Source organism: Onychostoma macrolepis, chromosome 08 (assembly GCF_012432095.1).
Source record: "Onychostoma macrolepis isolate SWU-2019 chromosome 08, ASM1243209v1, whole genome shotgun sequence".
Lineage (NCBI taxonomy): Eukaryota > Metazoa > Chordata > Actinopteri > Cypriniformes > Cyprinidae > Onychostoma > Onychostoma macrolepis.
This window is the reverse complement of record NC_081162.1, coordinates 3,286,220-3,312,515: the sequence shown is the minus strand read 5'-3', so window position 1 is coordinate 3,312,515 and position 26,296 is coordinate 3,286,220. Positions and strand designations below refer to the sequence as shown.

The 26,296-nt window shown below is 35.6% G+C and overlaps 1 protein-coding gene across 1 annotated transcript; it reads right to left on the bottom strand.

Moving 5' to 3' along the window:
• Positions 1-228: 228 nt before the first annotated feature.
• clcn6 (chloride channel 6) lies at positions 229-24,909 on the bottom strand. The gene is made up of 23 exons (XM_058784867.1): positions 24,795-24,909; positions 24,036-24,095; positions 23,837-23,902; positions 23,686-23,751; positions 23,039-23,105; positions 22,845-22,951; positions 22,102-22,228; positions 21,797-21,864; positions 21,514-21,572; positions 19,047-19,179; positions 18,829-18,942; positions 17,993-18,159; positions 17,755-17,869; positions 17,085-17,214; positions 16,413-16,566; positions 16,116-16,272; positions 15,486-15,592; positions 15,069-15,255; positions 13,746-13,903; positions 11,413-11,569; positions 7,726-7,833; positions 7,341-7,466; positions 229-2,247 (listed from the first exon to the last, which is right to left on the bottom strand). The coding sequence occupies exons 1-23, from the start codon at positions 24,867-24,869 to the stop codon at positions 2,167-2,169; spliced, it is 2,589 nt and encodes an 862-aa protein (XP_058640850.1). The 5' UTR covers positions 24,870-24,909; the 3' UTR covers positions 229-2,166.
• Between the last annotated feature and the right edge of the window lie 1,387 nt (positions 24,910-26,296).

Genomic DNA, 26,296 nt, shown 5'->3' with positions numbered 1-26,296 from the left:
AAATACTTAAGCATTAAAAATAATTTCCTTAATAATTTTAGGATATACAAGCAGTTTTATAAATGCTGTATGAATTCTGGCCAAAACCTGAACTCAGTCCACTGAACACAAGTCTTACAAGGGTGGATATTTTATTTTGACTACTGCATTAAATTAATCACCTGAAAAACCATAATGATAGTGTACAATATTACGATGATCACAAATGATTTTCAAGCAACATTTGCATATCGTTTATGAAGCTTTTATAACAGATGGATGGTGTTTAGTCGGCTCTCCAAACCTGCAGCACATTTTTAGTCAAGAAATTAAACGGTATGTTATAATACATACATTAAAAAAACACATCAAATAAAACTCTGATAGTTCCACATCACAATAAAAAAAACTGCAATAGATAAACGACATTTTAAAGCATAAATTAAAACTTTTTTTGCAGCATGTGACAAAATATCCATCATCTTAAATAAATCAATTAAAAAAGAAAATTACAGTAAACAAAAAATATGTCAGGAATGTGTAGTATACAAATGTGCCATCATTTCTTCTAATACTATTTAGTCTGCTCTTGTAAGTCCCTTGAAATCAAACCACAGTCAAATTATGATATACTAATATCATGATTGTATGTTAAGTTATGAAGACAAGCATATGCATTACATAAATCCCTGTAATTCAGTGATTTTATGGTGGTTTGATTAGTCCATTATTACAAACACACCCTGAGAACTTTCTTCCCTGACAAAACAACGTCATGAATGTCAGGGCATTTCAACGGAATGGGAAAAAGAACCATAAAAACATTAATGCCACGATTACAACTAAAACATTCTTCACTTGGAATAAATGCCAAAACACTGGAATTGAATAACTTTACGTTGCATTTCGAAATAGAGTAAATGTGTCACTAGAAAAAAGGCATTATTGAAAATGGCATGACTATATGAGATGAAAATCCATATACATTTGATTGTTGAGTCCTAGAAAGGGTCTAACAACACTTCTTTAATGCCACATGCTTAATGGTTTTTCCTTAATTGCATTGAAGATCTTATGAAAATAGGTCACTTCTACAGAAGCCCATTTACACCACTGAATAAAAACAATGAAGATAATTGTGACTCAAAATTCTGACTTTTTTCTCTTGCAATTGAGTTTACATCTTGTAATTTCTGATGTGATGTAAACTCACAATTGCATGTTATAAAATCAGAATTGCAAGATATAAAATTGCAATCTGAGAAAAAAAAAAGAGGCAGAATTGTGAGATAAAGTTGCAATTACCTTTTTTAATTTTTGTTCAGCGGCGTAAACAGGCTTCCATACATTTCACCCCAAATCAAAGAAAAGAAAAATATTCTGTTTATTTTTGTTTAGTAAATGAAGCCTAATTTAAAACATTTTATTGTCTTTTGGCATTAACTGCAAAATATTACAGTTACACCCCATAATTCAAATGATATATATATATATATTGGTGACTTTTCTTTTCATTTATTATTCCATTACAGTAATATTTTTTAAACATTTTAAAAAATAAAATATTTGTATTGCAGTAAAGCACTGATTTGATTTAAATCAGCATTAATTATAGCAATACAATTTAAATTTATTTTGGCAGTACAGTAATTTGGAGAAAATGTTTAACTGCAATGAAAAAAACAACAACAAAAAAAAAAAACGACATGCATAAAATCAAAAATAAGCAAACATATTTCTTCCTTTTGATTTCAGGGTGATGACCCAGGCATGTTCTTGACAGTTTTCATGACATTTACCCTTTCAACCAAGGACTGTGATCAGTGGTTTACATCAGTCTTTGTGCAAAAGCAAACGTTCAGAAATACACAGAAATGGTGAGCACTATTAAAACATTCAGAACTCAGAGAGATAAAATGAAAAGTGCTAGAGTGAGGTTGGTAAAGCACAGGCGGCGCTGATGAACGGGACCTTACCTGCATCAGTGCTAGCATGAGGCGTGTGTGTGTGTGAGAGAGAGTGTGTGTGTGTGGGCGGGTCAGGTACCGAACTCTAGCGGTCCACGCAGATATTAGGAATGGCTTTAGGGTGCGACCTGAAGTGGGGGTCCAGGTCCCTCAGCGTTCAGCTCTTCTCACCTCGAGAAAGCCATCACTCAAGCTTGGCTGCTTGATCGCAGACGGAGTCTTAGATTGTGATGTAATGCTGTCGGAGTTTAGCAACTAAAAACTCATGGGTAAGATTATGTCTGGTGATTATTCCCACGATCTGAAAGAGAAATACAGATGACAAAATACCACTTTATGAAACAATTATTGCACAACCTGCGAAGCTTGCGAAACAGACAGATAGATAGATTTTGCTATAAGTTTGATCGGAACATATAATCAATGCTGTTAATAGTGTTCACCGTCTGTTTGATTACATGACATTAACTAACTGCTTGATTTTTACTGTACATTTCTGCCATATGGACATCAACTTGAGATAGTCACCACTGATAAGCTATTACTAAATATAAATGTAGAAACTTTAATTTTCTGTAAAGCTGCTTTGCATCATGAAAAAGCGTTATACAATTAAACTTAGATAGATAGATAGATAGTAGGGGTGTCATCGACTAAGGATTTTCATAGTCGAATCGGAATTTTCGAATCTTGCCGATAGTCGAATCATATGTTTGGGGGCGGGGCAAAATACATTACCACGAGTCAAGTCAGACATTCGACAGTCATAAATACTGATGTTAACACACAGGGAAAATGTGTAATGGACGCCTCGCAGATACAAACGGAGTGAAACCCTAAGAATTCACAACATTTTTTACAATAGTGCTCTCATTATAACTTTATGTAGGCTATATGACAGTTATTAATGTTCTGCATTTCTGTTTTGAGCTGCGCGCGCTGAATGACCAGAATGAAGCATTTGATAGAAGGTTTTTAATCAATGGGATTTAACTAATTTATCTCATATAAAATACGCTTCATTATTTCTACTTGTGGACGCGTTCTTGACGCAACAACGTGCAGAAACACGGGAACTAAACTCTAAAAATTCACAGCGTTTTATTATAATAGTGTTCTCATTATAATGTTATGTGTATATGACAGTCCCAGTCATAGTCATTAATATTCTGCATAGTTGTTTGTCCTGCTCGCGCTGCGCACTGAAGAGATAATCACTGTTCAATAAAGCGCTTTACTGCAGCGACTCAACCAAATGCATCTTATAGGAGATAAAAAAAATATATATACACGATATAAATAAACCGGTTGAAATGTTTTGAAATCACTTGTATCCTACCTGAGAAAAAAAATCCACTCTTTCACTCTGCGTCAGTTTGAGTCTTGTTAAAGTTTTAAATCCTTTCCGCCAAGATGCTCCTCTGTCGGTCACGGATCATGGAAAGTGAAGCTTAAATCTATAGGGGTGGTTGGATTTATTCACGCACCTTAAAATATTTATTTAAAGCTTTTTTTTCTTTTCTGATTCTTATTTACAGCATTATCATAATAGGCTGTATATTAACTTATTGGGAGAAAACTGGTAGTTCTATGTGAAATCAGACACTGAGCACTCCTGTATAGCCAAAATGGCATGATAATAACACCCCGCGAATAATCGAGTGTGAGTGGAATCAGGCTCCTCGAACCATCGACTATTCGGGGTCACCCCTAATTAATAGAGATAGATAGATAGATAGATAGATAGATAGATAGATAGATAGATAGATAGATAGATAGATAGATAGATAGATAATCCTGCCAATGCATATGCCTCAATCTTCAAACATGGATTTTTGAATCATGAATTGTTTGTTTCAGTTAAGAATGTACAATGCTACAAAAATTCATTGGAGTTTTGTAAAAGCTCATTTAATAGTTTAACATTAAATTGCTTGCACACACAAAGCAGGGTTACTTTAGTATTGCTTAGATACAATTCAAGTTTTTATTAATATTTTGAATGATTTTATTTTATTTTTATATTTATTTCAATTTAATGTATAAAGTTTTTATATATTGTTTTATTTCAGTTTAAATTATTTTAGTACAACAAGATAAAATGAAAATGAGAAATGTTGCCTTGGCTGAAATAAAAAGGTAAAAATTTATTTATTTTTTAAACTTTTTTTTTTAATTAATAATACTTTTAATTTAGGTAATGTTTATTTTATTTCAAGTAACTTTCTTTTTTTTTTTTTTTTTTTATATATCATGGTTTTAGTTTTAAGTTTTAATTAACAACACTGTACATTAGAAGAAGCATTTACATAGGGCTGGGCGATATGGCCAAAAGAATTATCAGGGTAATTTTTTTCATATCAGTCGATATCGATAATTATCACGATAATGTCAAATCTTTATTTCGTTCAAGTTTAAAGCCAGATTTTTGCTCCAAAGTGAAAGTTGTAGAACCCAGACTGTTAATTTTTCCTTAACAAAATAAATAGAAAAATAGAAAAATTAATTTCTTAGTTTCTTCTTGTTCTAATGAGTGATATTGTTTCAAAATCAAGAAACAGGTTTGGGCTGCCTGATAATAATAATAATAAAAAATAATAATCACTTTTGTTCATTATCAAAATCAGTAACATCTGTGGCAACCGGTTTTATAGGATTAAATTTATTCTGACCAAGTTTTTTTTAAGTTTTTTATTATTATTATTTTATTTTATTTTTTTAATTAAGCATTGGTCTCTCAGTAGCATGTAAATCATGATAAACAGTTAAAACCACACATACAGCACCTCAATACCATGGTAACAATATAATTATATGGTTTTTAGGTAGCCTATTTGTATGAAAAACAGCAGTCTAAAAACATTCAGTACACTGTAAAAAGTGAAAGTTGACAACTTAAAAAAAAATTGAGGAAACCCGTTGCCTTAAAATTATTAAGTACATAATTTAAAAAAAATTTAAAAAGTTTAAGTGAACTTGACAAACTTACTTAAGGTAAAGGGTTTCCTCAATTTTTTAAAAGTTAAGTCAACTTATCACTTTTTACAGTGTATAAATGCACACATGCTATAGCTTAATCAGAAATACATACTATAATTACCATTACTCCTGTAATAAAATTCAGTGTGAATATCCCAAATTTCTGCCACAATACCATGGTGCAGTACTACAGTAAACCATGGTAAATGACGGCGATGCGTAGATTGAAGTAGTTTAAATCAGAGTCATTTGGGCTCATCGCTGAATTCAAGCGCTTCACGCTAGATCTCACAGCGCTGCTTAGTGCTCGCTTGACCGCGTTACTGTTGTAGTGAGCTCGCGCCGCGCGGCACTTTGATCTGAGCAGTCAAACACTCCGTGTGGCGCGATTCAAATGATTCACGCCGTTTCGTTCCGCTTTTGGCGAATAAACATAATATCGAACATTTATCGAAATCTACATATCGTTTTATCGAGGAAAATGATATTGCGATAATTATCGTTATCAAATTACTGCCCAGCCCTACATTTACATTCTACGAATGCACTTTGAAATACAAAAATCAAATCATTAATTGAAATCAAATCAGATTTCATTGTGAATAAGAATCACATCATTCTGAATTTGCAAAAATCGTTCCCGAATGTAATTGAACACATAACTGATTCACTGTCTACCCAAAATAATAGATGTAATAGATGCCAATTTTTATTTTTGGGTGAACTTTTCCTTTTAAGTATAAATGAATACACACAAAAAAAATTAAAGACAGAAAGTTGCTTCTATATTTCTTTGACACTGTACAGGTGCATCTCAAATTAGAATGTCGTGGAAAAGTTCATTTATTTCAGTAATTCAACTCAAATTGTGAAACTCATGTATTAAATAAACTACTTCAGTCTGTGTGCATTGAATTTAAGTCTTTGGCTCTTTTAATTGTGATGATTTTGGCTCACATTTAACAAAAACCCACCAATTCACCATCTCAACAAATTAGAATATGGTGACATGCCAATCAGCTAATCAACTCAAAACACCTGCAAAGGTTTCCTGAGCCTTCAAAATGGTCTCTCAGTTTGGTTCACTAGGCTACACAATCATGGGGAAGACTGCTGATCTGACAGTTGTCCAGAAGACAATCATTGACACCCTTCACAAGGAGGGTAAGCCACAAACATTCATTGCCAAAGAAGCTGGCTGTTCACAGAGTGCTGTATCCAAGCATGTTAACAGAAAGTTGAGTGGAAGGAAAAAGTGTGGAAGAAAAAGATGCACAACCAACCGAGAAAACCGCAGCCTTATGAGGATTGTCAAGCAAAATCGATTCAAGAATTTGGGTGAACTTCACAAGGAATGGACTGAGGCTGGGGTCAAGGCATCAAGAGCCACCACACACAGACCGTGTCGAGGAATTTGGCTACAGTTGTCGTATTCCTCTTGTTAAACCACTCCTGAACCACAGACAACGTCAGAGGCGTCTCACCTGGGCTAATGAGAAGAAGAACTGGACTGTTGCCCAGTGGTCCAAAGTCCTCTTTTCAGATGAGAGCAAGTTTTGTATTTTATTTGGAAACCAAGGTCCTAGAGTCTGGAGGAAGGGTGGAGAAGCTCATAGCCCAAGTTGCTTGAAGTCCAGTGTTAAGTTTCCACAGTCTGTGATGATTTGGGGTGCAATGTCATCTGCTGGTGTTGGTCCATTGTGTTTTTTGAAAACCAAAGTCACACCAAGAAATTTTGGAGCACTTCATGCTTTCTTCTGCTGACCAGCTTTTTAAAGATGCTGATTTAATTTTCCAGCAGGTTTTGGCACCTGCCCACACTGCCAAAAGCACCAAAAGTTGGTTAAATGACCATGGTGTTGGTGTGCTTGACTGGCCAGCAAACTCACCAGACCTGAACCCCATAGAGAATCTATGGGGTATTGTCAAGAGGAAAATGAGAAACAAGAGACCAAAAAAATGCAGATGAGCTGAAGGCCACTGTCAAAGAAACCTGGGCTTCCATACCACCTCAGCAGTGCCACAGACTGATCACCTCCATGCCACACTGAATTGAGGCAGTAATTAAAGCAAAAGGAGCCCCTACCAAGTATTGAGTACACATACAGTAAATTAACATACTTTCCAGAAGGCCAACAATTCACTAAAAAATTATTTTTATTGGTCTTATGAAGTATTCTAATTTGTTGAGAGTGAATTGGTGGGTTTTTGTTAAATGTGAGCCAAAATCATCACAATTAAAAGAACCAAAGACTTAAACTACTTCAGTCTGTGTGCATTGAATTTATTTAATACACAAGATTCACAATTTGAGTTGAATTACTGAAATAAATGAACTTTTCCACAACATTCTAATTTATTGAGATGCACCTGTATTTCTAACAACATGTTTAGATGTTTGCGTTTCAGACGTACCTCGCCCACCGCATTAACTACAGGTAAGTGTCGAAGTCCCATGGTCCTGAACAGATTGAATACTTGGGAGATGCGTGTATTTGGAGAGACTGTATATGGACAGGGGTTCATGTAAGGAGTCACATCCTGTTTAAGGAAGAAAAAAAAAAAAAAAAAAAAGACAAATGAGTCTAATTATGTCTGAGAGAGACCGCTGAACAAACTGTCATCACTGCAAGGCTCACTTTACAACAAGAGCACTTACACACTTCCAATTATCACCAATTAACAGCCATTACACACACCAACAACACACATCCTAGATAACTGGATATAGAGCACTAGTTTATGAACTGCTGTGAACTGAACATTCCCCTGAAGAGTCTGATAGGTCAGAGGACTTTACCACAATCATGCGTGGATTGAGAAGGGCCAGGTCGAGATCGTGGATGTCAGGGAATCGTGGGTAATCCTCAGTCATCTCTGAATGAGAGAGCCGTGGCTGTGAGGCGCTCTACAGAGGGCAGAGGAAAGAGAGAGAGGCTGCTCTCAAATGTATTTGGTTGCGTCTACAGTTCAAACAGATCAATGATTCTTACTCTGATTACTGCTAATGCCGCTAAACAGACCCTTGTGAAAAAAAATACTACACTAGCATTCTTTAAAAAAAAAAAAAAAAGTACTTATAGAAATAGTAAAAGAATATTCTTACATGCAAACAAGCAGAGTCTTAATTGCATTTTATTTGGTATTGAAGAGCAATATCACACGAGTAGCCGTGAGATATGGCTGTATATCAGCACGGCTGTGATTCAGCCATAGGTAATCACAGCGTGCTGATATACAGCCATCTCTCACGGCTACTCGTGTGATATTGCATTTATACAACAGTGCGATGGCACAAGTGTGTAAATAAAAAAAATTGAGACAACGACAGACCATCTTTAAAGGGTTACTCCACCCCAAAATGAAAATTTTGTCATTAATCACTTGCCCCATGTCGTTCCAACCCGTAAAAGCTTCATTCGTCTTCGGAACACAATTTAAGAAATTTTAGATGAAAACCGGGAGACTTGTGACTGTCCTATTGACTGCCAATCAAATAAAAAGCGTAAATCGACATACAAGATGTATCCCTGTGTCGCTGACACAGAAGAGTGTACGCATTTTGCGTCCAGGGGACATTCTCCAAAATGGCGCTACAGTGATGCAGAGGAGACGCTACGGTGCCTAATTGTTGAATAAAGTCGTTATTTTTGTTTTATTTCCATATAAAAAGTATTCTCGTTGCTTCATAACGTTACGATTGAACCACTGATGGCAGATGGAGTATTCTGACGATGTCTTTCATACTTTTCTGGGCCTTGACAGTGTTAATTACTTGGCAGTCAATGAGACAGTCACAAGCCTCCCGGTTTTCATCTAAAATATCTTAAATTGTGTTCCGAAGACAAACAAAGCTTTGAGTTTGGAACGACATGGGGGTAAGTGATTAATGACAAAAATGTTCATTTTGGGGTGGAGTAACCCTTTAAAGAACCCTCTTTTGTGCAGAACTGCCTTTCCACCATGGATTCAAATCAAAGTTTGACAGTTTAACAGTAACAGAGGCTTGGGCTCAGCTAATTCCAAAACATCACTTTAGAACTAGTAATGAAGGAACATTGAGTTGCTTCATTGAAAGCTCACTGTAGAGCAGGGGTGCCCACACTTTTTTGTGTGGGGATCTACTTTTCAGATGAGAAACTCACTGAGATCTACCAAGTGAAAAATAAATAAATAAAACTTGTTGGGATGTATATTTATATTGCATTAATTTAATTATTATAATTTGTTTAAATAATACAAAATAATAATAATGTTCAATTCTTAGTACCTCCGTAGAACTGTGCCTGCATTTACCTACAGCAGTGGTTCTCAACCTTTTTTTACGCCAAGACCCCCTCCTCCCTAAATCAATACAGCAAGCCCAGCCTTTCCCATTCACTAAAAACCTTTGTATTCTAGTGTTATTAGATTTCAATTACATGTAATTATTTTTAAACAAAACAAATTCAAGATAGATTCAAACATTGTGTTCTTTTTTCAAACATACTAAAGCTCAATTATACAGTGATTTTAACAAATAAGCACCTGCAATACCAAACAAGACCACAGGGAGAAGCCAAAGGACTGCATATAAACTATGGATCCATGCATAATCACTAAACACACCAAAATACAAATGAAAAATGAAACCATTCTGAATGTGTGGAAACTCAGCGATCTGAAGGCAGCTCGCCTCGACGTCATCAGTGAACAGCTCCTCTGTCACAGCATGCAATAGTGTCAATGTTGCGTCTGATGGCCATATGTACATAAACACATCCGTTATAAAACACGCTGTATACAACTATGTGAATATACTGAACTGTGTTCAAGCAGAAATGTGTTAGTGATCAGTGCACTGACCTTGATTACAATCGTCATGCATTAAAACATTAGGCTACTCGCATGACACTGGCTTCTTTTATCCAGCCGAGAGCTGTAGTTTGCGTATCATATGCTCATGCAACTGTTTTGAGCCGCCCTTCAGTCTGTATTTCAAACGGCTTGAGCTGCTCCGAAACACAGAACACCACAGAATATGTAGAGATGTGGTGCAGTTATTTATTTATTTATATGCATATTTTTAATTATTTAACATATTAGTCATGAAATTAGTGAATATATTATATTTTAGTTTTAAGGCAGGGATGGGCAATTTCGGTCCTGGAGGGCCACTGTCCTGCAGAGTTTAGCTCCAACCCTAAGCAAACACACCTGAACCAGCTAATCAAGATCAAGATCACTAGAAAGCTACAGGCAGGTGCGTTTGATTAGGGTTGGAGCTAAACTCTGCAGGACAGTGGTCCATCCCTGTTTTAAGGTATCTTGCGCTCCCCCTGGTTGAGAACCACTGACCTAGAGCATATTTAAATGATGCGCGATCTACCAGATTTGCCTTCGCGATCGACCTATTGGGCACCCCTGCTGTAGAGTATTATGAGAGAGATAAAAAAAAAAAAAAAAAAAAAAACTTAAAACCACATTCTGTGACACAAAAACAGTACAATTATAGTGGATTTGGGCATCCACCATGACACTCTCCATGAGAAATACTGCAAGCGGTATTATCATTTAGGTTTTAGTATATTTGATAAATAAAATTTCTACTGAAACTTTTAAATGTCGCCATTTTTAAATGGTATTAAGTACAAAATTAAAGTATATTGAATGTAATATCGAAATTTCTAATTATGATCAAGTACTTTACATGTGCTTTAGTATTCAGTAAACACATCAAGTGTTCTTTAAAGCATGACAAAAATTTAAATTAAAATCCTTTAAGTTAAAAATTAACCAAGTACACTTAAGTAGCCTTATATTTTAGTAATATTATATTACCTGCAAGTACAGCTTTTGAACATATACTTTTAAGATTTAAAGTACACTACATATGCACATTCAATAGAATTCATTGGGTTGTAAAACGTGGTTAAGAAAACAGGAGGGCTTGGTGACATCAGAAAAAAAAAAAAGGTAAAGTTATTACATTTTGATGAAAGACTATGAAGACAAATTTTTCTCTCTGGAATCAAATACATTTCTTGTATAATGTTCATAGCAATGTAACATTTCTGAGTGAAGCAGAATATCAAGCAAGAAATAATGTAGTGTACAGGACTTGATTTTACTTGGTGGGATTTGATTGGTTGAAATATGTTAGAACATTAGTTAATAATAGTCTTAATCCATGCCCGCACTGCCTTGAATACATTTGCAAAATGGTGGATTTTACATTTTAATAAAATACTATGTATGAAACACATAAAACCAGAAACGGTTCTTAATAAAGTAAATTGAATCAGTATAATGTCATATTCACTTTCAAATAATAGTGAAAAAGTATAGGGCATAACCATAAGGGATGATCTGACCGCCTTTGAAAAGACTAATAGAGTAAGATTAGGAAAATCGAGGTGGGAAACAAAGGCAGGAGAAAAGGTGAAGAGACAGGAAGGGGGAAAACAAAAGGGAGGGAGAGAGAAGAATTAAGGAGGAGGGGTCTGACCGACTGGTTTTCAGCGTAGCAGACGCCGCGGATCAGCAAGTTGACGAGCTGTGAGCGCAGGATGAGCCCGTGAAAGGTGAGCGACCGGAACCTCTCCTCCATGGTCCACTCCTCACTGGGAGACTGGTCAGGGTACAGGTTTGGGTACGGCACGTGTCTGCCAACATCAACAACAGATAGCAGACACAGCAAAAAATGTCAGCGTGTTAACATATGACCTAGATTTACAATATTTAATATTCGGCTAACTGGTCTGTGTGGAGGAAATTTCATTTTTATCTTAATTATTATTATTAGCTTTATTTGCTTCACTCTACCAAAGAGTGTTGCTTTTCTAAATGCCTTATTAACATGCTTAAATTTTCGATGAGCTGAGAGACAACAGGAAATCTATTTGATGTGTGTGTGTGTGCACGCGCACGCGCAAGACAAGTGTGGAATGTTATTTTGGACCTAGCTTCTTAGAGAATAATTTGCATTAAATACTTGATAGACTAGTATGCATCTAGGGAACATAATTAGATACCTTAATGGCTCGTTTTCACCAAGCGGTACGGGTCAGTACGATTCGGGACCGAACACCATGATCCAGCTTGTGCTTCCATCACCAACAGTGCAAGAACAGTTTCCTTACTTGATAGGTGTGGTGTATGCCAGAAAGTAGCCATCGACGATAAAGCACGACAATAAGCACAACTCTGCCTGTTTTTGTTAAATGTCAGTTTTAATTAACAATAATAGCCATTATAAAAGTAGAAGTACAAAGTATAAGAGGAAATAAAGACAAAAGCCGAGCTAGGGATGCTCTATGCGGATACAAGAGCACCGAGCGCCCGGTGACCGCCTGGAGCTCCGAAATCGCCATAGCGCCTATTTGGTAAATTTGCTAGCTTTATAAATAAACCGCAGATTTGAGTTTTAAACAACTACATTCTCGCCTGAAAAACTCTTAAAACTACCATTTCATGCCAAAATAACAGTAATATTTTTAAAATAACGCAGGTTTTTGAGCAATTACGTTTCACAAGAATAGAAAAGAACGCATATTGAGAAGCAGATATTGTCTGTGTGAAAATATAAAAATTATAAAACACACCGTTATATTTTTTGCGTTTGCGCCCTCTGATGTAAATAACACTCACGGACAGCAGAGCGGAACGAGTGAAGAAGCAGATTTAGCCCCTTGTATCAAGCAAAAGTGATGATTCTAGTCAACCAATCAACATTCTGAAGTGAGTTCAGCTCCACCCTTTTGGTACCCTTAACTGTGCTAGGTACCCCAACAGAAGGGTACCAAAAAAGTGGTACTGTACGGTGCGGTTCGCTATTTTGGTACCATTCACAACTTCGGACAATGGAAACGGACATAATTGCGTACTGTACCGTACTGAACCGTACCGCTCAGTGGAAACGAGCCATAAATGGACACATTTGTTGAATATGCAGTATGATCGGATGAGATAGAAGCATCTGGATTTGATTAGGGTATAAACGCTGAGGCAACGTATCTCTCTGTCACACTCTGCAGCCAAACTGTATGACTGTTGACCTTTTCTTGCAGGAAAATAAATCTTCAAAAGACTTTGTCTCATGTCTTTATTAAAATAGAAAATTGCCACGATAGTCTGCCTTGGATTAAATATGTGACCCTGGACCACAAAAACAGGCTTAAGTCACACGGTTATATTTGTAGCAATAGCCAACAGTACACTGTACGAGTCAAAATTATAGATTTTTCTTTTATGCCAAAAATCATTAGAATATTAAGTAAACATCATGTTCCATGAAGATATTTTGTAAATGTCCTACCGTATATCAAAACGTAATTTTTGATTAGTAATATGCATTGCTAAGAACTTGATTTGGACAACTTTAAAGGCGATTTTCTCAATATTTGGATTTTTTTGCACCCTCAGATTCCAGATTTTCAAATGGTTGCATCTCAGGCCAAATATTGTCCTCACAAACCATACATCAATGGAAAGCTTATTTATTCAGCTTTCAGACTATGCATAAATCTCAAGTTCTGAAAAACAATTGACCCTTATGACTGTGGTGCTGGGTCACATATGGAAATCTTAAAGGTAAAGGAGTAAAAAGCCTGTTAAATTCAAAGTGTGTCACTAAACACTGTTTTCGTTGTAGGAAACCTTGAATAAAATTATAAGTGGACTTCCAGGAGCTATAAATGCTACAAAAGTACAGAATGTGGAGAAAAGATTTGTGATAATATACACTACACACAAATCCATCTTGTGTAATATCAGACGATCTACGCTTTTCAGCAGGAACAGGGTGCTAATAGTTCTGGAGGTCAAAGTTGGTTGACTAACCTCCTCTCCAGCATCTGCTGAAGGATGTCCTGCCCTTCCTCCGCCGGCTCCACAGCAGCCTGCTCGTCACACACGTTGCGCAGCTCACTTGACGGGTATGATTTCATGGACTGACACCTCCGCCTCTGCTCCCCCGCACGCGTCAACACGCTGCTTTTCTGAAGGAGAGGAAACGTCAGAGAGAAACTGGGGTTTTTGGACATGGAAACACATGACATACTGTAAAGTTCAATTTGTTAACATTATTGCAATAAGTACCATGAACTAACAATGAACAATCATTTTGCAGAATTATTCATTCTGGTTGATGCCAATTTCTGCATTTGAATACTAATAGGTTAACAGTTTCTTTTCACAATACATTCAATTTTACATTTTAAAGTTAAATGAACATTGTTCATGTATTATAAACAAACATCAATTAATACATAGAGGCTACATTGTCATTTAATCTGAGTTTCTAGTCATTTTAAAGACAACATGAAACAGAATTTCTCCTCGATAATGTGAACCTTTTGTATAATGTGAAATAATGTGAATATTTCCAAAGTCAAATTGAATATTCACACTAAAATAATGTAGGACTTGATCAACCCATTTGGATTAGGTTGAAGGATTTTGAAAGTGGACAGTGGATTAAACATTGTTTTAGAGGTAAAGAAAGTTATTATATATTAATGAATTTATGAAAACAAACTTTTTTTTTTTTTTTAAAGAATAACATGCAGTGATGAATTTTGCACAAATTTCAGAAAAAGGGAGGAACAAGGAAAACAAACTTTCTAGCAAAGCTCCAATGGTGATTTCGTGCTTTTTCAATCATTGTCATCAAAACTGTAGCCATACTTTACATCAGGAAATACTGACATAACATTGACAACACAAAAGTAAATAGATACTTTTGACAGATGAACACAGGATTTTGAGCAAGTTACAAGCTTTTGCAGGCAATCCATTGTGTGTTGCTGTTTGTACAATCTGTTTTGAGAACAAACTTACAGCGAATGTGAAAAACTGCATTAGTTCAAGTCAAAACATCCGCCCTCTAATTTTCCATGATAATCGGATCTCTAATTATGGCTTAGTTCCTTACTTTAGCATAATCCTTTTTATCATCCATTCACCACACAAAAAAAGTTTGATCACTCAGAAGTAATATTACACCTCTCCTTAAAGTATATGATCTGAGTATCAAATAAATCTTATAAAATCAATTCTGTGCTACGGAGCGAGACATTTAAAAACAGAAGACCATTTGCACCATCTTGTGGTCAAAATGCTGTAGTTCAATACTGCTACAACTGGTGACATGTCATGTTGTACCTTAAATTTGATATTGTTGCTTATGAGGATATTGCCCTTCATAAACTCCTTCTCATTATCTCTGTTCTCGGTGACGACGGGGAAAGCGTGATAGACTGTGGTCCTCAGGATGCTGACCAGAGACTGGATACGAGTGTGAGGATACACGTATGTCAGGTTGGGCTCCATGATATCACTGGCCGTTAATCTAAAAGACAGATCAAGAGAAATCTGAGGTAAAAAAATAAAATAAAAGAACTACAGTATTTGGACATTTGATGTATGGATATCATTGCATTAGATATCAAAACATCAATTTCTTTTCAAAAAATATGCATTAGATGACAAAATGCTATGAAACGGACATTTTTAAGTGTAGCTTAATATTTAAACACTTCTGGGCCACAAACAGTGGCACATATAATAAAATGTCCTCACTTGTCCATCTCGACCTCTGTTTCCCACTCCAGCAGTGGGACTCCCTTTAGGTGAATATGAATATCATATATTCCCTTATTAAAGAAATCTCCCGTCCACTTGGCCACCTGACAAATCACACAGTGCCAGTAAGTAGTGTGCACTGAAGTTGCATTTTTTACATCATAAAATTCTAATTATGCTATATTAGGAAGACATTCATAAAGGATGTGATCTGATATAATTAAAATGAGTGCTGGGCAACGATTAATTGCATCCAAAATAAAAAGATTTTGTTTACATAATATGTGTGTGTATACCGTGTATACTTATTATGCATATATAAATAAACACATTTTTCTTAAATGTATACATGCATGTGTTCTATAGTATAAAACAAAAGAATATAAATGTAAATATTTTCAAAATATATACTGTATGTGTGTGTATTTATATATACATAAATATACACAGTACACACACACACACACTATGTACACAAAAACTTTTATTTTGGATGCGATTAAATCGCTGCCCAGCACTAATTAAAATAATTGTAGTCATTATTACAAACATCCTAGATGATGACTTCCCATACAACATAAAAAACAAACCGATATCAGAACTTGATTTGTGAATTTGTTTTCCTACCATCAGTGTTATCATAATGGGAAGTCCGTATGTGATCTCATTGGTGGATTCAATTAAGATGATTGTCAGGCTGATGGTCATTCTGACCACACCTCCTAGAAAGGCAGCTGCTCCAATCAAGGCAAAGGTCCCCGAATATATTTGCATGTGGAAGTTACTGCAATTGTACACATTAAAAACAACATAAGTGTAGGCTAAGAAATTATATGATTCACAAGACACAATAAATGTGTGTGTCCTGTTCCAGCAGGTGCCCTTGGTAGTTCTTAAGAGATTGTAAACAGGAATAAATCTTACATCTTGAGGACATTGGCCACTAGGCGCCCAAGTGAAGCTCCACAGAGAAGAGACGGGACAAACAGACCACTGGGGACGGACACACCGTATGTCCAACAGCTCAGAAAAAAATACAGCACAAAGAACAGCGAGAGGGTGACGGGACTGAAGGTAGCTGTCGACAAAACCAGACAAAGGAGGGAGAAAGAGACAGAAAATAAAGAGGTATAGTGATATGCACTTCTCAGAAACGATTTCTACAGAGCACAACATCAGAGATACAGTTTTCTTTTTTTACCTGAATTTTTAATATTTAGTTTGTTTGCTTTTTAAGTTGAACTACATTGTTATTCAAAACTTTGGGATCAGTGAGGTTTTTAATGTTTTTTTTGTAAGAAGTCTCTCATCGTGATCTCAATATTGACCACAGTAAATAACGTGATTATAATATGATTTTTGGAACAATCTAGAGGCTCTAACATAGATCGAGGTGGAGAAAAAATAAATAAATAAAAATCAATTGAATTTTTTGGGGTAAATTTTAAGGCATAAAGCTATTCTGAAATGTCTATGAAGAAACTAAGTTGCAGGAGAAAAGGGGGCAATACAATCAACAAAAGCAAAATATGCTGTCATGTGTGAATTAACAAAAACAGATCATAAACAGTATATCGCTGCATGTAATGTTATTACCATTCTGGTGGAAGAGCTGGTGGATTGCCACCTCTTGAGGGTTGAAGAACAGGGTTGCCATGTCATTGTATGTGTTGTTGTAGCAGAAGAAGCGTCGTATGGTCGAGTTCACCTCCTCATTTACAGACCCCTACACAACAAACCATTACTGCACTTACAGACCGCACACAAAAAGTACAACTTTCTCAGGATGGCAAGTTCTAATTTTATAAGAACAAGCAGCAGTGTGGACCAGGAAGTATATCTTATATACCTATATAGCAACCAGTTTACAAACGTGTATATCCTATATCTCAGCAATTGAATAGCTTGCTACTAATATTTCATCTCAGCAAGTTACATTTACTTACAATGATGTCTTCATCTGTACTTAATGCACTTAATGTTTGTGAAACTTCAATCAGTATAATTGCTGACTGATTGTTTATACGTTCTACCCACCTTAAAATGACATGTAAAAGAAACTAATTATGATTGGTCACTGTATATGTCCGTCAAATGGTGCTTGGCCATATTGAGCTACGAAGAGGACCAGACTGTACTGCTGTAGTCTCACACAGTCACATAGAAATCATATATAAAAAAGCCCAGCAAAAGAGAGCAACAGAGAAAAATAGCAGTAAAAGAAAGAATGAAAAGACTGAAGTTAAAAGAGAGAAAGGAGACTGACCTGTGTTGATGTGTTGTTATTGGAGGAAGCTAAATCTCGACACTCCCCCAGAGTCACTGACGCCACGAAGATCACTAGTGTGGTCACCATACACACCAGCAGACTCTCCAGCACCCTGCCAATCAAACAAATACAGCGTCAGACAGCTACTCTCCTGTTAACTGAGCAGGTCTATTCTCAAGTTGTTTTGAGTAGTTTTGTTCAATACAAATCCATAATCCAGATCTCTCTCGGGTACCTGATGAATCTTGCTTTGGGGTGAACGTTTCTCATGCGGTATTTTGCAAGGCGTTTGTTGATGCAGTTGAAGAGAGCGCCGAGCAAACCTCCTGCCACCCCCATCAACACAAAAAACGCCAAATCTACGGCCGTCCACAAATGACACGTCTTATCTCCATCTACACACTGCAGAAAGCAAAGAAAAATAGATAAGCTAACACCACAAACCGGATTGATTTGTTTTTCCAATAATTCCTGGATTACTTAGAAGTCCACAACAAAACCCATTCACAAGTGACCGAATGTGGAGACTGAAAGTGAAGTTCACCAACAAGATCACGTTCATTTACCCCAGTAGTTTTCATTCATTTTAATTATCACTGTAATGTGTATCACATTAATTAACTTTATATTACTGCTTTAACTATTTCTTTTAAAAAGGTTGCATTACCTATAATAGAAGGCTAAAATAATGATGAATAAACTGCATTTTGGTAAACTTTTTTTTTTTGTTTCTGCCCAAGTGGTCTAGTTGAAATCAGGAGAAAATAACTAGAATGTCATACAATTTGATGATTTTTTTTTTGTTTGTGTTAGAATAGCATGCATTGATAATGAGTCATTCACAATAAAAGTGTAGAAGAGAACTAATGCTAGGACTTTGTTCTAACTTTATTGTACTTTTTTTCTATTTATTTAAAAAAATAAATAAAAGCATCTGCTAAATGTAAATGATTCAATGAAAAATGAAGAGGTCATGACAGGATTATTTCCATATTATCACCTAATTTACATATCAACACAACGTGAATGCATATCATGAAGGGCTTTGATGTATTTCTGTAGCTTTTTTACCTTAAACTCTCCAAAGTTGAGCAGGCCAGGCAGCTGGAATGATCCCCATTTATTGAAGTTGATCCCAGAACGAAAGAAGTTGAGTGTAAAAGTGGCTGACATGGAGCAGAACAACTTTAATACAGAAGAGAGACAGAGAGAGAGAGAATTATAAAATGAACTCTCTCAGCACAGACCAAAAATGCATGACCAAAACCCTACATAATATATCCACATACCACTTTCCATGTGAGGGCCTGATTCCAGAAGGACGACCCCTCCTCCAGACTGAAGAGTGTGCCCCCTATGGGTGCCCCGAAGGCAGCCGCAACTCCAGCCGCTGCACCCGCCGACACGAAATCCCTCTTGTCCCTGAACACATAAAGTAAACAAAAATATCATTGACAAAATCCAAACTGACCTTGTTTAGTTTAGAAATACAAATTCCTGGTCATATTGTGCATGTTACAATAATATTTTTAAAGTGTCCCTGTTATGGGTTATGAAAGGTTCATATTTTGGTTACAGAAGTCCCCAACAACAGGCTGACATGCATGCAAGGTCAAAAAACACTTTTATTGTCTTATAATATGCATTTATTTTTACCTTACTGCTCAATGACTGTCAAACGATTCACTCAACGATTCATTTTTCCAAACCCCTCCTTTGCGTGACACTAATCTGTGGTGATTGGTCCGATTGGTCTCATTTTCATTTCATCTTGCCTGTAATAAACCTTGCTCTGGCTTGCTCAGTTGGGGACACTTCATTTCTAGCGATTATCGTCGATTTGGTTGCACAGATACTATTTAAACTAAACTGAGCTAGACAATGACATCTCTGAATTCAACAATTAAATGCCTTTAACTGAAAATTGAGTGTTTAATCTTGTACATTACTGACACTCTATTCTCCAATTTGATACTGTTAAGTGCTTTGACACAATCTGTATTGTTAAAAGCGCTATATAAATAAAGGTGACTTGACAATGCCTGATAAATCAGCGTTTGTGCAGTGTACAGCGTTAACGGGGGAAACCACTAATTTACCGCTCTAAAAGCGGCACCTGGTGGCAAAGAATGAATTTGCATTTTCATTCAGACCAATGCCAAAAGAGCAACAAGTGGCAGTATGCTAAAGTTTCATGTTGACGTCACCATGAAACGGCTTGGGATTCGTTTTAAAAACGACTCGTTTCAATGATTCAGAGTCGACTCTTTCTTTTGAGAGACAATAACTTTGTACACGGTGCACTTTCAGATTTAAAACTTTGCAGGATGTTTTCATTCACTTAGAGCTGTTACACAATACATGAAAGGTCATTTTCAAAAATCCATAATAAGGGCACTTTAATATTATTTATGAAATAATTATTTCATATTTATAATAAATAGAGTAGGATGCAATAGGGATGGGAATTACGACCAAAATCTTAACACAATAGGAGTCTTTTTTTTTTTTTTTTTTTTCACAAAAATGATATCAAAATAGTTATTTTTGCTTTAAGTAAGGTTATGATATCAAACATTTCACAATTCTCGTCATTAATTTCAAACACACAAAAAAAAAAATAATACTAGCCTAACTAACATAAGTGTTAAAAAAAACACCCAAGCTTACTGAAGACAACAAAAAAAGAACTAAAAAATAAATCTAAAATAGAACAAAAGACACAAATCAATCAGACCTACGTGAAAATCTTCAAGCACTAGAAATACGAAATGCTACTTGAATTGCATGTTATACAAAAAAAAAAAAAAACACTGCATAGTCTTCATTGTGTAAAATTAATACAGATTTATTCCTATTAACGCAAGTGATTCAGTCAAGAGCAGCAAGAGATTTTCTCTCTTTTGTTGTTTGATAAACATTAATGACACAGAACGCACCAGGTTTATTAGGCTGCCGTCACTTTAAGACTGAAAGAACGGATCTAATATACTGATCCACATGCATTTTCTTTCTCAACTGTTCACTTAAGACATAAATGGCTGAGTTTACAAGGGCACTCGCGTGTTTCAGGTGCATGCGCTCAAACCTTCTCTCAGACAGTGTGCACATATTAAGAGTAGTCGACTTTGATGCTCTGCCATGATGCTTTAAGTCAACACATTTATGCTCCATTTCCAGACAGTTGAAATGACAAATAAATGCACACTCAAAAAGCTCTCCACAAGACATGTGTGATTATATCCATCTGGATGCTCGAAACTGAATGGGAGAATGCATGTTTTAAACAGCTTATTGTACAGGTAAGTTATTCGCCGTTCTAATCTAATGCACTGCTGCATTATAACGCACACACATAGGCTACAGACAGTGGCTCCTCCATCACGCGCAGATCGTGCGCACACAATCATTCAGTACCGCTCTATGATTTCTCAGTAATATATCTTAGAATCTGAAAAGTTCTAGCATATATTTCTTAACTAAATCCCACAGCTTCACTATTAGTAGAGAGATTAATTCACACACGCAATCGCTCTCACACTAATGCATTCATAAAAATGTAATCTTCACAGTGCTATTTTATCTGTATCTGATTTAGAACAAGCAGAAATCTGTGAGAAATATAATGACCCAAAAACAAAAGAACTGATAAAAATGAGCTGTTACAATAGGCTTGAATGCCACTTAATGTTTTACATTTATTTTGTGCAATGTAATGAATGATTTAGTGCTTGTTGTGCTGTAGTGCTCAGTCACCTGTCACTGCGGAAATAGGGAAAGTGAAAGCGGATCTTCTTGAAGGTGATGCTCTGAAACTAACCAGAGAGACAAGCATGCTTTCATTAGTGTATGACTGTGACAAGAAAGATAATGCATAAATGAATCAGCCAGTTACATCAGAACACAAAATCATTAACCATCTAAAGTATTCTCAACCTCAACAATTTTGAACAGGAGAATGGTTAAAGATTAGTCAAATCAGTGCTTGCTTCGTTTATTATTTGGTTCAAGTTGGATACATGAGCATATGGAGGAGTACCTGAGGAAGTCCTGCTCCTACTATTGCTCCACTGTGAATCATTGGTCCCTCTTTACCCACAAACAATCCTGAAACAAAACCAACACTGAATCAGCATGGAACAGTTTCAAAAAGACATACCACCATCATTTGGCTTCATGGCCCTGATCAACACCACGCAGTTTATTGACATTGCCGGAATAAGGCCAGTTTACACATCTTTTTCTTAAAAATCTGAATCAATAAGCAATGGTTTAATACAGCACAGAGCCAGATTTATTCTAATCATTGTCTGTGCTGATATAGACTATTCTCCTCATCATTACCTCCAGCAACAGCGAACAGGACTCCTGTGACCTTACATACGAAGGTTCGCAGACGCACAATGCCGGGAATCTTTACGCCGTTCAGGTAACTTTTAATTTCTGGGATACCAGACCCAGCTGCAACAGGCTATTACACAGAAGAAACAGATTGTATACTACACACACACACACACACACACACACACAAACAACTGTACAACTATTCATTTGGCTTGGTTTTTAAAAGTATAACCTGCATTTATGTTAAATTATCTCAGACATATATATTTTACATATACTGGCAGTTAAAAGTGTGGCATAATTAAGATTTCTTGATGTTTTTTTTTTTTCTTATGTTCACCAATGCTGCAGTTATTTGATCAAAACTGTAGTAAAAACGGTAATATTGTAAAACATTATTTACAATTTAAAAACAACTGCTTTCTATTTGAATAATATATATATATATATATATATATAAATAAATGTAATTTATTCCTGTGATCAAAGCTGAATTTTCAGCATCATTACTCCAGTCTTCAGTGTCACATGATCCTTCAGAAATCATTCTAATATGCTGATTTGCTGCTCAAGAGACATTTACTGTAATTAAATTTAATATTACTACTGTATTTTTATTAAATATGCTGCATTGGTGAGCATAAGATTTATATACATTTAAAAAATAAATAAAAAAAAAAGTATAAGAGGTATTTCCCTCTGGTGACTTTATTCTTGAACATATTAGCCTGAGATGTTCTTACCTCAATGAGCACCAGAACGCTGGAGATGAATATGAACATCATATTGAGAGCCAGCAGCTCCAGTAATGAGAGAGCTAGACAGCCATTTTCACTGCATTCCTCCACAGCTGATGCACATGTCAAGGACTCCACTCAGCAAATAGTGCAAAATTACACAAACCGCAACACAATGCAGAACTGAGCAGAAAGGATACATTGTCCAACCAAGTGGAACTTCAGCTGAGTGAAGAGCCGCACGAAGAAATCAACAAACAGGCCAGTCTGAAAAGAAAAAGAAAAAAATTAAGAAATGACCATTTCATTAGACCACATAATTTGTAGGGAGGTGAAACTCTAACAAAAAATATATTAAAAATAATTTTTATTATTAATTTTATTAAAATATAATAGAATTAATAAAAAAAAAAATCTTGATGTTCCTTAAAAAGGCTTCATTTTCTAAAATAATTATATTAAATTACATAAATATCATTAAATTCATTATTTTTGGGTGGATGAAATATGTTTGAATTGTAAATATATTTAAAAATAAAGTTTAAATATATCTGTAGGCATTTGTATGTATTAAATGTAAACGCTAAATAATACCATTGTTAATATTGTGGACACAAAATGTTTCCATCAGAAATGCCAGGCACTGAGAATTGATAGAAGTGACTTCAAACTGATCAATTTATTGTAACCTTTAAGATCTGAAAACAAAGACATTCGTTCTTGTTTTCTCATATCGTTCTTTTATTATATCCCAGTGACATTTGATTTTAGCCCAATCAAGTAGTGAGACCTATAATTTTCTATAAATCTCATTCTCCAACAGGGTATAAACCAGCCCAAAACTTACCAGTCCTGTTGATACTCCAATTGCAAAAACCAAAATCCACTTTATCGCTTCATACTTTCTGGCTTTCTGTACGAAAAATGAGATGAGACACTTGGTAAACAGGGACTTGACATCATATGAATATAATAAATGAAGACATTACACATTTTACCTTATTATTCAACCCCTCCAAAACCTCCAGGAATGGCTCATTAATGCACCGGTCATAATCCAAACTCTAAAATGCCAAATATAAATAAAGACATGCAGCATTCGCATTTTTTAAACATATCCGTCAGAGACAAATAATCGTGTTTCAAGTCCTTTCCTTTTATTGGAAGTATAATACGTTGTGTCCATTATTCACTAACCTCATAGTCTTTTCTCGGCAATATTTCATCCTCATCTTCTCTGGTTTCACCCAGTATTGTCTAACAAGCAAAAAGCAGCAATAAAATCAGGTTTAAAAAAAAAAAAACCCTAATCTAATGGTTTAATGTTGGTGGTTCTGAGGTGTTCCAGGCTGGGACCTCAGTCCTTAAAATGAACAGATGGCCTGTATTGATTCTAAACAATGTATTGACTGTTTCTGAGCACATTTCTGACATTTCACTTTATTATACCTAGAATAATGACTGATGCAAAAGATTTTTCTACAATATTAGCATTACTTTACAACCATAAAGAACACATTAACAGTATCATATCAAGAAATACAGGTTGTGTCTCTCATAACCTGGTGAGCTCTAGATTTGTAGATATAATGACATAACGCTCAAATGACATGACGCCCTAATGATATATTGTCCAAAGCTGCTTCACTGGCCAAAGATGACCAACAATGCCGTCTAGATAGGGAGCACACTAGATTCAGAAACAGTTACACGTTCATGTTCATTGATAAAGCATATGAATTCAGTAGCTTGTTGAGTTTTACTGCTCTCAGCAGACTTGGTTTGATTGCTAAATTCATTGTTAATGTACACTTGATTCACATCAGGCTGTTTACAGTCAATTTGGGTGGAGAACAACAGATGAAGCATAGTTTACAGCATCAGAATGAACTCACGTTTCATTCAACAAGGCGTTTTGCGTTAGGAAACAGATAAGACAAATAAAATATTGTATACCAGCTCCTCTGGTGTTCTTGTTTCGCCTTCATTGCAGCAGCATTGACAACACAAACTGCCTCCACAGCACGCCATCTTCAGCAACACGCCTGATCACCTGACCATCACACAGGCCAGCTGAGGTATTCAAGTGTGCGCCGGCTGCGCAGCTTTAACGCAGTCGCGCTGGATTCAAGCGCGCGCAAGCTGCGCAGCTTTAACGCAAAATGTGTATGTAGTACTAAAGACCAACTAAGAAAGGGACTTTGGTAGTACCCTACCAGTATGAATGCTATGCACCCACTAATCACCAATCTGTCTAAACTCTGAGATACTAAAGTCATATTTATGATATTAAAAAGTACGATGAAACTTAACTCAGAGGTACTGTATAAGACAAAAGGTCAAAATTATAACATTATATGCAGTGTTGGGGCATTACAAGTAACGCGAGTTACGTAATCAGATTACTTTTTCAAGTAACTAGTAAAGTAACGCATTACTTTTTAATTTACAAGAAAATATCTGAGGTACTTTTTCAAAAAAGTAACGCCAGTTACTTTGTTTTCCCATTTATTGACTGGTCTCCAGTCCCCATATTGGGAGAAATCGGAAGTGCAGAGGTGTTGTGTGCGCTGTGTGAATATGATCTTACTGTAGTTCTAGACTAAATGTGAATGTGCATTAATTCATATCGTTCGCAAAAAAAAAAAAAAAAAAAAAAAAAGGTTTAGTATTCATCAAAATGAATTAAAACTCAGAATATGATGCAAACTTGCAATAATTAAATATGTTAAATAACACAAATGTATCTAATCCCATTTTATTTGCCAATGTCTTTGCTGATGACCTTTGATCCAGTTCAACCATACTAATAAGACTTTAGATAAACTAACAATTGTGCTTCATTGTTTTTTATTGTTGAAGAGGGTTGAACCTTCTTCTCCTGCATTCTACTGTACAGACTTTAATTTACTTTTCCTTCAGCCTGAGGTTTATTCATTACACTTTTTGGTGTGAAAGGGCTTTTACATTTGCTATAAATATAACTTCTTATATTAAAAACAAACAATCAAGCCCTGCTCGTGTTTAAAAAGTAAAGCAAAAGTAACGTCACACAGTACGTTCCATAAAAAGTAACTAAGTAACATAATTAGTTACTTTTTAGGAAGTAATGCAATATTGTAATGCATTACTTTTAAAAGTAACTTTCCCCAACACTGATTATATGACAGAAAAGTACACAATATGAGACTTTAAATCATAATTAGTTGGTATGCCAACTTATCTAATATTTTTATCTTGAGATTATGACTTTATCTCATTATTTCGACATTTTGTCAGAATTTCGACTTTTATTGTTGAGTTGATGCGTATCTCATTTCGACGTTTTATGTAATAATTTCGACTGTTTTATTATTATGTATTGTATTTACAATGAGCCATTGTGGGGGATAAGAGTGCGTATGCGTTGGGGGTGCTGAGTCTCCAGATATGTGTATTACAAATATATCATGTGAGAT

What these genes read in the sequence shown, in the direction of transcription:
- clcn6 (XM_058784867.1), bottom strand. Translation starts at nt 24,869, where the DNA reads ATGGCGTGCTGTGGAGGCAGTTTGTGTTGTCAATGCTGCTGCAATGAA. An exon ending in TAGGAGCAGGACTTCCTCAG is followed by an intron (nt 21,573 to 21,796) that starts GTACTCCTCCAT and finishes CTCTCTGGTTAG; the next exon opens with TTTCAGAGCATCACCTTCAA. An exon ending in CCAGCTCTTCCACCAGAATG is followed by an intron (nt 16,567 to 17,084) that starts GTAATAACATTA and finishes TTTTGTCGACAG; the next exon opens with CTACCTTCAGTCCCGTCACC.